Source organism: Lepidochelys olivacea (genome assembly GCF_965140295.1).
Source record: "Lepidochelys olivacea isolate rLepOli2 genome assembly, chromosome: 4".
Classification (NCBI taxonomy): Eukaryota; Metazoa; Chordata; order Testudines; family Cheloniidae; genus Lepidochelys; species Lepidochelys olivacea.
Genome location: NC_140414.1, coordinates 19,249,538 through 19,263,428, shown reverse-complemented (window position 1 = coordinate 19,263,428; position 13,891 = coordinate 19,249,538). Strand labels below are relative to the sequence as shown.

Genomic DNA, 13,891 nt, shown 5'->3' with positions numbered 1-13,891 from the left:
CAAAGCCGTCACACCTCAGAGTTAGGGAGACAGACGCACTGGAGCCCTCTACAGTCACCGGACCCTGGGAACCAACAGCAGGATTTGAGGTGGACCTCACCAGTTAGCTGGCGCAGACCCACGGAAGCATGTGCTCCCCAGCAGGAACGTCGGGACCGGCCCTTCACTTTGCCAGAACAACATTACAGATCCCGAGAATGACCGGAAGACCTGAGCCGTGGGCCCCGCCAACAATCCCCTAGATGGGCATCACCATATTCTGGGAGATGCACCTGGCTCGCAATACCTCCAGGTCCTGCTCCTCGTGTCTGTACTGGTCTTGAAGCATGAGGTGTGGATCGCTGGTCTTCCGTCGCAGATCTGCCGAGCGCCACCAGTCACTGAGGTCCCCATGGAGGTGCACGTCCCACTTGGACCAGTCCTCTTCTAGGTGTGACCACAATTATTGCCAGGCATGGAGTTGCCGCTGCAGCAAATCCTGGTCACTGGGTAGCAATTGCTCCGGATCTGGCTTCGGTACGGAGCAAGGTTCCACATTGGTGGGGAAGCCTTCCAGACCGTCGGTGTCACCTGCATCGTTGGTACCGAAACCTGCCCCGTGGCTCCAGACCCAGTGGCCGGCCCAGTTGTACCCTTGGAACCCATGGGGTTCACCCAGTCCTCCCAGCCTGCCCACTTGGTGTCGGGAGCCTCAGACAGGCCAATGGCCTCGACGACCAAACTCCCTCCGATGCTTGAGGCCCTAGGGAATAAGACCCTGCAAGTCCATGTGGACCAAGGGGAATAGCCTGCTGGACCACCAGTGGATGCCATGGAACCTGCAGTACGGGACGAGGCCATCACGGAGCCCTCTCACGAGGTTCCTCAGAATGATGCTAAGGCACCCCAGGAGCTGTTGAAGAGGGTCACGTCCAAGCTTGGCCTGCAGGTGGAGGAGTTGGAGGAGCAAGTGGACTCCCTGTTCAACGTCCTCCCCTCCACAGCCCCTGCTAGGGCGGCTTTTCCCCTTCACAAAGGGGTATTGAAGATATCCAGCGCCTGATTTCAAACCCTCTCCTCTCTGTCCTCCATTTCCAAGCAGGCAGAGCGTAAGTACTTTGTTCCTACTAAGGGGCATGAATACCTTTACTCCCATCCTGCCCCAAATCCCCTGGTGGTCAAGACAGTTAACCACAGGGAACGTCAGGGGCAACCCAGAGACTCCAGAAGACTGGATTTGTTCGGATGGAAAATTTATTCCTAGTCTAGCTTATAGTTGAGGGTGGCCAACCACCAGGCCTGCCTTGGCCACTATGACTTTAATATGTGGCAAGCCGCTGCCAAGTTCGAGAATGCCCTCCCAGAAGGTTCCCGTAAAGAATTCTGTGCAATCCTTGATGAGGGCACGGCCGCTGCCAGGGCGGCCCTTCAAGTGATGTTTAATGCGGCAGATTCCGCCATCCACACCATGGCATCCTCCGTCTCCATGCGGCAAGGGTCCTGTCTGCTCCTCTCTTGGTTATCCTCCAAGGCTTAGCAGTCGATTCAGGACCTCCCCTTCAATGGCCAGGCCCTGTTTGTGGAGCATTTCTCCCTCGTGTTCTTCAGTGCAGTCCATCTTGGACTACTTACTGCAGCTCAGGAACCAGGGTCTGGCACATTCTTCCATCAGAGTGCACCTTGCGGCCATCTTTGCGTTCCACCAGCCGATCCAAGGTCAGACGGTCTTTTCTCATGACATGACTGTCAGGTTCCTGAGGGGCCTTGAGGGGCTTTACCCACAGGTACAGGTCCTTGTCCCACAGTGGGACCTTAACCTGGTCTTCTCCAGGCTCACCGGCCCGCCTTTCCAGCTGCTGGGCTCCTGCTCCCTTTCCTACGTGTCCTGTAAGGTCGCTTTCCTGGTCGCGATGACGTTGGCGAGACGAGTCTTAGAGATAAAGGCTTTGACCTCAGAACTGCTTTACACAGTGTTTTATAAGGACAAGGTCCAGCTGTGGCCCCCACCTGGCCTTCCTGTTGAAGGTGGTATCTTCCTTCCACATGAGCCAGGACATATTCCTGTCAGTGTTCTGTCCCAAGCCACACAAAACTGCTGAGGAGAGACACCTGCACGTGCTGGACGTCCGGAGGGCCTTGGCTTTTTACTTGGAGCGTACAAAGCCTTTCTGTAAATTGACCGAGCTCTTCATTGCTACAGCAGATAGGATGAAGGGCCTTCCGGTTTCTTCACAGAGGATTTCCAACTGGATCACTTCTTGCATAAAGACGTGTTATGAACTAGCAAAAGTCCCACTGCCGCGGATCATCAGGGCCCATTCAACTAGAGCGCAAGCATCTTCAGTGGCCTTCCTGGCGCATCCCGATCCAGGACATCTGTAGAGCTGTGTCGTGGTCCTCAGTCCACACATTCACGTCTCATTATGCCATCGCTCAGCAGGCCAGAGACGACGCTGCATTTGTCAGAGCTGTACTACAATCTGTGCAGCCATGAACTCCTACCCGCCTCCACTGGAACTGCTTGGAGTCACCTAATGTGGAACGGACATGAGCAAGCACTCGAAGAAGAAAAGACAGTTACCTGTTCCGTAACTGGTGTTCTTCAAGATGCAGTGTTCATATCCATTCCACGACCCGCCCTCCTTCCCCACTGTCGGAGTTTCCGGCAAGAAGGAACTGAGGGTGGGGAGAGCTGGCAGCGCCCCTTATACCGCACCATGTGAGTGCCACTCTAGAGGGCGCCAGAGCCGGTCCCTTACAGATATTGTTGAGGGAAAAACTTCCAGCACCAGTGCATGTGGTGAGCACACACACTTAACGTGGAATGGACGCGAGCAACACATCTCAACGAACACCAATTACAGAACAGGTAACTGTCTTTTCTTAATGCTGCAGTAAACTGAGCTGCTCTTATTCTTTCCAGAGAATTGTGGGAGAACTTATCTCCCTTTTGGGCACATATGAGGAATTGTGGGAAGGCACTGGAGGACTGCCAGCACTTAAGTGGTTTAGTGTGTGTCCTCACTGCAAAGTGAGCAAATTACCACCCTGAGTGTAAGCGGCACTTGGGCTTCAGCCTATGCCCCAGGATGGACCAGACAGGACTGTATGTTCCTTCTGCCATTTTCTTCATATGTCACTTTTTTCACCTTTTTTCAGTAGGTAAGAGTGAGACACTAAGGACTGTCACTTATACCTATATGATGCACATGTATGATAGTTCAGAGGCAAAGCAGTTAAAGAAAGCTGGTTGAGGAGAGAAAATAGGAAATCTTCACTACACTCAGGTCAGAGGGCTGTGTGTGTGTGAATGGGAATTGGGTAGAGCCAACACCCAAGCAAGAGCATGAGTTAACTCTGCGATGAAAATGCCATCGAAGTTTTAATTATTGCATAAGGGCCATAGATTATCCTCAATCTCTGTGCAAACCTCCCTGGATTTACTGCAAATAATGAGTAGATGGCCTAGACTCTGAGGACCCAACCCATGGAACATAATTAAAATATAATTGGTTGTTTTCACTGAATGAGTCTGACAATCCTTTCCTGGAGTTTTCCCTTAGGAGTGAGATGTTTTAGGTAGGCATTTTTTTTCATAGTCCCTTTTCAGTGTTAATTGAAGGATAGCAAGAATTTAAGTAAAATACTTTGTACTTGGATCTTGATAGCTTTACCTCCATCAGATGCTGAACCTAGATTACCACGGTAGGCTATCCAAGTGGTTTAATGGATTATGGCATTTGATGTTTGCAAGATATCCTGAGAATATTGCTTTTCAGATATGTAGAATCATATTTCTAGGAGAAAAGGGGTGTCGGCTCTAACACTCAGACTTTCTCATCAGCAGATGACTTGGTAGAATTGCAACTTCGGAAGAAGTTAGCTCTTGACCGCAGGAATGTTGTGATGATTTTGCCAAGGTAATAAAGTGGGTGAGACTCTTAGACAATGGGAAGAACTTGTTTGGTTGAGGGTTGTGGGCTGCCTGGTGACTTTTTAGGCTAGTGAGTCAGTTGCCTAACATTCCACTAGACGTGTTACCTGTCTCAGTCGTAGATAAATCTGCATCTGGATGCTGAATCTCTGCAGTTATTTCCAAAAATAGAACTGTTTGAGAAATGTTTCGAGAAATGTTTTGAGGTGAGAATCAGGTGAACTAAATGTACTTAAAACCTCAAGAATTTTTAGAAACTTAGATCAACTGAGAAGAAACTAATTAAGTTGACCATGACAAATATTGGGGAGGATGTGATACTTTGATTTGTTCCTCATACTTTGTTTGATGCATTTAGTGTGGTTACTGAACAATTATCAGTCTATTTAATTTAAAAGAAAAATGGAAGTTTTAGCATTACATTTGCATGAGAAATTTCTTTTCCTTTTATTTCCCTTTTGTCCATGAGTAAATGTAATGTACCTGAGTTTGACAGTTGAGGGAATGGAACAGGCAAGGGGGAGTTTCACATACTGGCTCACAATGAAATAAGCTTAAATCTTAAATTGGGACACAGAAGAAACTGGCTTTATTTTTATATAATACTTGGATAGCACAATGATAGGGTGACCAGATGTCCCGATTTTATAGGGACAGTCCTGATTTTTGGGTGTTTTTCTTATATGGGCTCCTATTACGCCCCACGCCCTGTCCCGATTTTTCACATTTGCTGTCTGGTCACCCTACACAATGATGATAATAAATCTATCATTTCGGTGGCCACCAAACAAAACACTCTGTAGTCATATACTTGGTTATTTGTGTCTGAGGATTTAGGGAAGCTGACATGAGACAATAAGAGTTTTTATAATCTCATTTCACACAAACCAATTTATAACAAATAGAAGGGGTGAAGTGGATTTTTAGTTGCCTCCTGTTGCTCAGTTTTGGAAAGCATATATACCGTGGGCAAGCAAAGACTTAGGTGGTGGATTTTACGGTCTATTTTGAGACTGCTTAATTTCATAGAGGAAGAGAAGTTACTAAGCGTGGCAAACAGGTGTGGGGGTATAACTGAGTAATGCGATGAAATTAAGAAAAGGATATCTTAGTGTAAGTAGGAGAACATCGGGACAGTTAAGTAGTCAAAACCGTATCAGTAGTGACATTTTAAAACCAGACTGGACAAAGCACAAGAAAATGTTTACCATGGAACAAACTTGCCCTGGAAGGGAGTTGGCGTAGAGATGCTGTACTAGGTTCTTGCAGCTCTAAACTCTACTGTATGTACAGTACGTGACCTCAAGAATGCAATTGGAAGACTTCTTGTGTGCTTAATCTCCCAATTGCATGGGAATGATAAACCAGCCTCAACGTTACAAATATTTCTGTAGCATTTTGTGATCACTGTCCTGGATTTTCCTTCCTTTATATACCTTGTGGCTTTGAATCTTTACCTCCCCCCAAATATTACATTATGCCATCTCTTGCTGTCTGGAAATGATTGGATTGTGTAGTGGCACAGAGATTGTGGGTTGGAATAGGAGAATGGCAGCGTGGGGGTCTGTAACTCAGGGAATTGATTGTATTTAGCCACATGGGCATATGGACCATGTTTATCAGTGTGGTTTTTGACCAGCTTGGTAGGCATGGGAAGAAACCAAGTTGTGATTGTATGTATTTGGAGGTTGAGGGTGCATATTTGGGGCTAATGTGGGACTTGGTTAATCTTTTATTTTTTCAAGTCTACAATTCTGTACCTTTTTCATTTAAAAAGAGACACCCCACCAACAGCAGTTTACTGACTCAACCTGCTACCTACTGAATTGCCAAAATGTCCTACTTTTCCTTTTTTTAAGGAAGGTCTCCCACCCAGGTATTGAACAGGCCTGAGCCTGTGTAACTTAGCTGATGAGCTCACAGCCTGAACTATGTATGGCTGCAGTCCCTTTTTAGGATTGCCCCCCCCCGACACACACACACATCCCATCTTTTCTCTACACTTGGACGTTCCTTGTCCCGGAAGCCTCACCTATACTTTGTACTTATTCTATGATTATGTAAAAGCATACAGTTCATCTGTCCTCTTTATCAGATATTGAATTTCTTCGCTTCTTTGTCTGTTCCCATTCTCCCCAGCACAAAGATGAAGTCTTTTGAGTGGGACACTGAAGAATTTTATATACCTTTTGGACAGCTAGCTTCTTTGCTTCTAAATCTGCCTGCCAAGATCCACTCGTTGTAACTTAAATTGCAAGACATAGTTGTTTACATCCCACAGAGATCCATCTGTCGCATAGTCTATAACGAGTGTGTACATTCTGCCTCAAGCACCAGATTAGTCACAGCAGTTATGGTTTTTCAGTATTAATCATTTATATTGGTAAAACGTTGGCCAGGGTTGCAGACCAAGGTGGGTGAAGGCACCCTGCAAAGAGTGGATAGGTATTCTTGCTCTCCCCACCCTTTTTCGTTGTTGTTTGTTGATGCTTTATGATGCAGAAAGAAGACCTGAAAGGATGGTTTTGTTGTTTGTTTTTCAAAAGGCATTGGTTTGGTTTACATTAGAAATATCAGAAGTTGGCTTCCTTGTCCATACTGGAGAAATAGTGGGATGATTGGCGGCATGTGCCTGAAACCTGAGTGACTGAGAGAGGAAATGATGTTTGGTCACTGTTTAACACTTAACACCTATTTTAATAATCTCTTGTATTTTCGTCCATCACTGTGGCAATTACTATCAGGCTATCTTGTCCATTTGAGCTCCTACAGAGGCAATTTCCAGGAGCTTTTTGAGCTGTTTTGCTTTCCACTCCCCCTGTTGGCATGTTAACTGTACAGCTTGTGAGAGATCCACGTACTGTAGGGAGCATCAGCTTCCTCTTCTTTTCTGAGAGCACTCCAGAGGTCAAAAAGGCCTGATAATGTTGCATTAGTTTGAACCCAGTTTGGTTGGCAATAAATGAGGGTGGAGGGCTGCTCCAGCAATGGTTTCTCCACCTCCTCTCTGCCCATGAACAGCAGTTATCTTATTTGAGATGCGATACTCGAAACGCAAATATTATTGAATGCATTTTAGAAGTGCTCTACATCGGAGCCACCTGTTTCCTGTTCCTACTCAGTGACTCTTAATTGTAGTAGCAGCCAGCTGCTACTACAAAAGTGTCCAATACCTGCTGCAGTTTGAGACTCCCCTGACAAGTCTGTTTATCCCTCCAGAACCTACCACAGTGCTTCCCAAGCTAGCAAATAAGGTCATTAGCGGGGTAAGGAAATGTGGTAGCTCTGGGATTCCAGAGAGAGCCACATTAACAGGCTCCTGTTGCCCTTCATGCCCAAGGGATGGCTCTGGCACCAGTGCTTGATCCTCTTCACAATCTCCTTCTATACATCCCTAACTTCCCTATACCCTCTGAACTTTGGATTGCTCAGTTCAGGAGTGCCCCAGGGATTTAGCTTCCCTCACCAGTTTTGTACCCTGATCCTCTCAAACAAGATGTTCATGTACCTCAACAGCCTCTTTGATTGAATGACTTGGGTGTTCTCATCTTTCCTCTTGATCCAATCACATTTGGGGTTATTCCATATTTTCCATTTCCTGTTTACAGGTTCCCATCAATACTACTTCACTCTCCTTTGGAGAAAGTTCTTGCCTCATCGGAGAATTCTCCCCCTCCTCTGAGACCCAGTCATCTATTTTCATCATTTCATAGGAAACAGGGTTCCTCATTTTTCTCTTTTGAGCCTAATGTTAAGAAAAAGAAAGCCAGACATAAAAAATACAAGCCCAATATCCCCTCTTACAAATCTAGGCACCAGTGGAACTCCTGCAAGCTAGCACTAAAACCTCCATCCAAAGAGGGTGAGCCCTCAAAACATTCTGATTCAGATGAAACAAGCAATCTCTGCAGTGATAATGACTGAATACTTTGGTCAAGTTGATCCACTCCATGCTGGCCATCACAGAGCCATCCATGTCTCTCCTGAATCCAGACAAGAAAAATTTAATTAGTAGGGCCTTTCTGTGGTGATACAAAGTACCTCATTACAAAGGCCATAAGTTTTTCTTGGTACCAAAGATGGATTCCTCCTTTCTGCACTGAAGCCAGGGCTACTCCCTATCCAGAAAGTTTGTTTCCAACGGATGGAGCAGATGTCCTTAAGTATTTATTTTAAACTATTAAAACTGAAAGTTCTTGTAGACTTGGTTTTGGATACTCCTCCATGGGTTTGAGAATTGCTGTGGTATGCGTGCTTACTGTGTGCACATTTCTTTTATAACCTTCTATAGCCTTATAACCTTATAAAAGTCTGGCTGACTCAAGTGCAAACCTGGATCCCCCCTTCTCCTCCCAGAATACATTTAAAATCCATTCATCTCACAAATGTGTTGAGTTGGCCAGCATGGTTATATTGTGCCCAAATACAGTTCCAAGGTAATGTATATATTTTTAATATACAGAATTTTGTTATTAAAAATGGGCTTTTCCAGAAAAAAAGACACACATGCCCCATGTGCTATCCCTATCCTTTGCAATTCACTTCTTGTCCTGATGAAGGTCCAGATAAAATCTTTCTAGTGGACCTTCAGACAATAAGGATAATAATGATTCCATTCCGTTTGGGAATTGCAAAAAGGCTGGTAATCTCCAGCAGATCTGGAGAAACTACCTGTTCCAGAATCTCATTGTCAGCTTGCTAAAGTTAAAAGTCATCAGGAAACTTTATTGTAATATTGCTCCACCAATAATACCAAGAGAAGAAGAACATAAGAATGGCTGTTGTGGATCAGAGCAACGGTCTGTCTAGCCCACTATCCTGTCTTCTGACAGTGGCCAATGCTCTTCAGAGGGAATAAACAGAACAGGGCAATTATCAAGTGATCTGTCCCCTGTCGTCCAGATTCAGCTACTGGCAGTCAGAGGTTAGGAACCCCCAGAGCATCGGGTTGCATCCCTGATCATCTTGGCTAATAGCCATTGGTGGACCTATCCTCCATGAATTTATATAATTATTTCCTGAACCTAGCTCAAAGGAAGAACTTTAAGCAGTTACTTCCAAACTAGGAACTTGGGTGGGGACAACCCAACAGTCAACAGCAAAAAGCTAACACTTTACTGTGAGAAACCAGAATTATAGGAAAGGAAACTGCTTTTACCTTCAGGCTTTCTTTGTTAATCATAAAGCAGCAAGAAAGGGTAATAATACATTTTTTGCAAGCCACCTTTAATGCCAAAAGTTGGAGAGTGACAAATATTTAAATGTCTTAGTTTTATGAATCTTAGATTATTTTTAAAAAGTTGTCACTTGTGGAGATTTTAAGGAGGAAAATTGTAGCTTTACAGAAAGGAAAAGCAGAGAGGAGCAACACCATATAGAGTTTAGAAGTCCAAGTCACGTTCAGTGTAAATGTTCAAATATCCAAGAGTTCTTCTCTTATTTTAAGAGGCTTCCCATTCAACAGAATTTAAGCAACTAATTAGTAAACTCCAATTTCAGTAATTTGATTTTTCCCCTTCCCTTGTTCAGATTTAGCTGCTAAAAGACCTAATGACACAGTTAGCAAACATATGACAAACTGCCACATGACAACATTAAGTCCCTGTAATTCCCCACTCATCAAACTCTTTAAAAATGTATCTTCATTGCATTCTTTCATGTGCATGTCTCTTCTTCTTAATAGATTTGTAGAAACAAACATGTGATCTTTCATGTTTGTTTGTTTTTCTGTTATGCTGCGGAGTGGGTAAGTGGGGAAAATACAAAGGAAAAGAGAGAATTTATTTACAATGCTTTTAGGCGAAAATGTAGCTAAACAAACATTGTTCCAAGCATCAGCCCTGCCTCGGAAGTGGGCAGTCTCATCTTTTTGTGACTCCTGTAACATGCAAACACCTACATAACAATAGTTTGTATTATTCGAAAATTTTGAAAGCCATACCCCTGAACAGAAGATACATTGAAAAATTAGAAGGGTTTTTGTTACAAGAGAAGAATATTGGGTGGTGTTTGCTTTGGATGCTCCATAGTGTCTGGATTTAACTTATTCCCCCCCGCAATCTGGTCACTAGAAACAAAAAGAACTCTATCTTCTCTTTCCAACAGAAATCTGCTCTAAATTCACTTAGAAATCATTTATGGCTCCACATATTGGCTGTTCTTATGAAATCCACTTCTGCAAATACTTGGAGCATCACACTTTGGTGCATTTTTCGAACATTTTCTAAATTAAAATGCTATGCTGGCTCATTACCCTTCTTTAAAACTGAAGTAACTAAATTTCCTCTAATTCTATCCAGATTTTCTTTCTGAGGCTCTGTTTGTTCAGCAGCACATGCACACCAAGTTTAAAGTTTTTAAGAAGCCATTTTTTAGCTATCCAAGCACAAACTTTAAATAATCTGGATTGGTATAAAACAGAAAAAGCAAGAATTTTCCACCTAGAAATTTTTTCCAACTGTTATAAAAATTTCCAACCAAATATAATTTCTAGTCTGAAAGAAGATGTGAAAACCCTTCACAAAATCCATAAAGAAATGGCCTGAGAAATATATGGAAATAGGGGTTGGAAGTGGAAGTGTCAGCTCAGCTATAACTATAGCACTGCAGTAGCAATTCTGTGGCTAAGTATATTTTAATACTTTAATAGTGATCCAAACAATAGTAATTATTTATAAAGTGTATTTGGAGCTGCTGTGTGAGATTTACCATCTGTGACCGGGGTCCCAGGGGGTGCCAGCTGAGGTCACTCAATTAGGGTGAACTGCAAAGAATGGGGCAGACAATCCCCCATAAAACTGGTGGATATTCCAATACTTAGATTTACCAAACCAGTATAAAACAGCTTCTTTATTACTTCACTGGTTACTCACAAGTCCAAACAACACAGTTCCCTTAAAGCGATCCAGCCTCAGGCCTCCATCCAGATACCTAAGTCACATATGATGATTTCTGAAAATCTTATTTCATGACATAAAAGAAAAGGCAATTTGCTTGTTTCTCCACTATTCACAGATTATTTGCAATACATTTCAAAGAGAGATGAATAGAGAGATATCCCGTGTTTACAATTCATTTAAATGATAGGATGTTCTTTTGACCTCTGAATTACCAGAATACAACATAGACAGGGATTGTTGATTACATTGTCGGAGGACCCTACTCATACATATGTAAATACACAAAAACACAAACATTATCTCCCCACATGTCTTTTGAGGGTTGTTTATTTTGCAGGATGTTTAACCCTTTCTAGCCATGTGTCACACCATCTTTTTAGGGAAGGTAAATATTTGCATGTAAATAGGTTGACCGCAGATTAATATGACCACTGCACTGTTTTTAATCATCTGAGAACCCTGAGGGTTATACCTTCATAAATAACAGCCACTTCAGTGTGGTGTACTATATTTTCAGTGAGCCCTATACAATGAAACTACAGCTGGTCTGGAACATGCTGATTTTAGCTTTTAAATGTATTTTTCTCAGAGTTATTCAATGTTACCCTTTTTCCACAGTGAAAGAAAGTATTTTAAATGTAATGGTTTTGCCTTCTCTCCATTCTTCCTTGTCACTCCCAAGCGGTCTCCTCAGTAGAGTGAGGCAAAAAAATTTTAGCAAAAAATGCATTTTTCAGGGTCTGAAACTATTAGCTTAATTGGGGGAATAGTGCAGGTAAAGGAAAAAAATTTCAAAGGGTCAAAACATTTCAGTTTAACTTTTTACTTTGAAATGACATTTCAATTTTGAATCTGGCCAGTTTAAAACTAAACATACACAAAAGGTGAAAAGCACCCCAAAAGACCAAAATCAAAACAAAAAACTTAAAAAAAAAATTGATTGGACTGAAACCTTTTGGTCTATTCGAAATGAATATAAAAACTGAAAAAATTTCCTTTTGGGTCAACTCAAAACATTTCAGTTTTTTCAAAATCAAATTTTTACAAGTCTTCTGATTTAATGAAAAAAATTGTTGGTTCAGATCAAACTGGAATTTTTTTCAGTTTTTATTGTTTGGCTCCTAAACCGAAAAATCTAGTATTTGCTCAGCTCTACTCATTTAATCTTTGGGAGGCGGGAGAGAATTTCTTTTTTGTGGCTTTAAAATGTGGTCATCTTGATTCTAGTAAGGTGCTTTTTAATGTTTTGACTTTGACCCAGTTTGCAATGAGATGGGTGGTAGGATGGGTATCCCCTTTTTCCAGCTGGCTCTGAAATAATATTAATAGTTGAGAATACAGTGAAATAGGAAGTAATCTGATTTCCGAGCAATTGTTTAACAAATGTAAGTCAGTTCTGTAATTTGTAGCTCTTTATTTTTGTAAACATCCTGCTTTATCTAAATAAAAATCTGGAGGGAAAAAGGTGTTCACACTAGTGCTACACTGATTCTTAACTTCTCTGCTCCTCTCTCCTTCCCCTCAATTCCTACATGTTCTTTTATATCTTTTTTTCTTCTCCCCTTTGCAGTGGTAGTCGCTCTTCTAAAACCTTTAAACCAAAGAAAAACATTCCGGAGGGGTCTCACCAGTATGAGCTGTTAAAACATGCAGAAGCCACACTTGGAAGCGGTAATCTCCGGATGGCTGTTATGCTGCCAGAGGGTGAAGATTTAAATGAATGGGTCGCAGTTAATAGTAAGTTGACTGACCTTTTTTACATGAGATGGGCAGTGATGTGGGCTGATAATGGATAAGGACAACTGCATATCTGTCTCTTGTGCAGTGTGTGGTTCTTAATGCACTGGTCAGTCTGTGTTGTACTGTAATTGAAAGAGCAGAACCGCTCTGTTCCATGTGGTGAAATTATGGGTTTTTCCAAAACAAATTTCTTCTCTTTGTGGTTAAAATCTAAATGCTCATTCATGAATTAGATGAGTAGTGAAGGGGAAACACCACTGTTTTTAGCAAATAACTAAGTATCATCCTAGGGTGTTTTACTCCTTCAGATTCCAGCTAGAGCTGTGTTTCACAACTGTACATGCTTCTCCACATTGAGTTTCAAACATTTGCTTAGATGAATACTACTCAGGGTCAAGTCTAAAAGAAATGTGAAGATTATAAACATATATGTAGAATGTCTTTTGTCCGCCCTCACCAAATTCTAAGATTTTTGTTTACATTTCCAAAGCTAATCTCTTCCTTTTGTTCCTGCCAAGGTGTTAGCCTATGTTCTGCTAACTTCCTGACTTGGTTACTATAACTTCGTCCTTGCGGTTTTTCCTATCTCTTTCTTCCCATCCAGTCTATGCAAAAGAGATGCCCAAATTATCATCCTTTCTGCCTGCTGTGACCATGTTTCCCCTTCTTCTTTCCCCACCCTCTGAATATTTACACAGGCTTCCCCTCTTCTGTAGTAAGTTCAAGGTTCTCCTCACTTACAAAGTTCTCTTGAATACCATCCCTGCCTACAACTCCCATCCTTTATATTTTGCACATGCCTCTCCTTTTTGTCTCCTTTGTACTGCCTTTCCTGGTGCCCCATCATCTTGGAACAGACACTCAGGGAGCCAGCCCCCTCCATCAAAAGTTCCTACAGCCCTACATTTCATGGAGAGTTTTGGCTGTAATAACCGTAAGCCCCATGTAATTTTGATATTCTACCTGTTGTGCGTTTAGACTGTAGACTCTTCAGGGCAGGGACTTGGTGGTTTGGTGTGCTTCCCCTGTTGTACAATGTTGTATGCATTGGTGTGCAGTCAGGGGTGAAAGTAACTCAGGAGACTTACTGGTACGGAGTCAGGGTGGCTCTGTTCCCCGGAAGGGGCGGGGCCTCGGGTGGAAGGGGCGGGGCTGGGGGAGTCAGCATTCCCCAGCCAGCCCTTCCAGGCTGCCTGGCCCGCACCACCCAGGGCTCCTGTGACAATCTAAAGGGCCCGGGCTCTGGACACCGTGGCCGCAGTAACGGCAGTGGTGTCCGGAGCCCCGGGCCCTTTTAAATCACCGGCCCCGGGGCAGCTGCTCCCTTTGCCCCCACACC

General features: G+C 43.2%; 1 protein-coding gene across 3 annotated transcripts in view; it reads left to right on the top strand.

Moving 5' to 3' along the window:
* The window catches only part of MOB1B (MOB kinase activator 1B), a gene marked incomplete at its 5' end in the record, with an annotated part of 84,192 nt that overhangs the window by 41,669 nt on the left and 28,632 nt on the right, over positions 1-13,891 (top strand). For all 3 annotated transcript variants that reach the window (XM_084626345.1, XM_084626344.1, XM_084626343.1), the window contains one exon: positions 12,383-12,549. In XM_084626345.1, the coding sequence (XP_084482471.1) occupies positions 12,495-12,549 (55 nt within the window). The remainder of the gene's footprint in view (positions 1-12,382; positions 12,550-13,891) is intronic.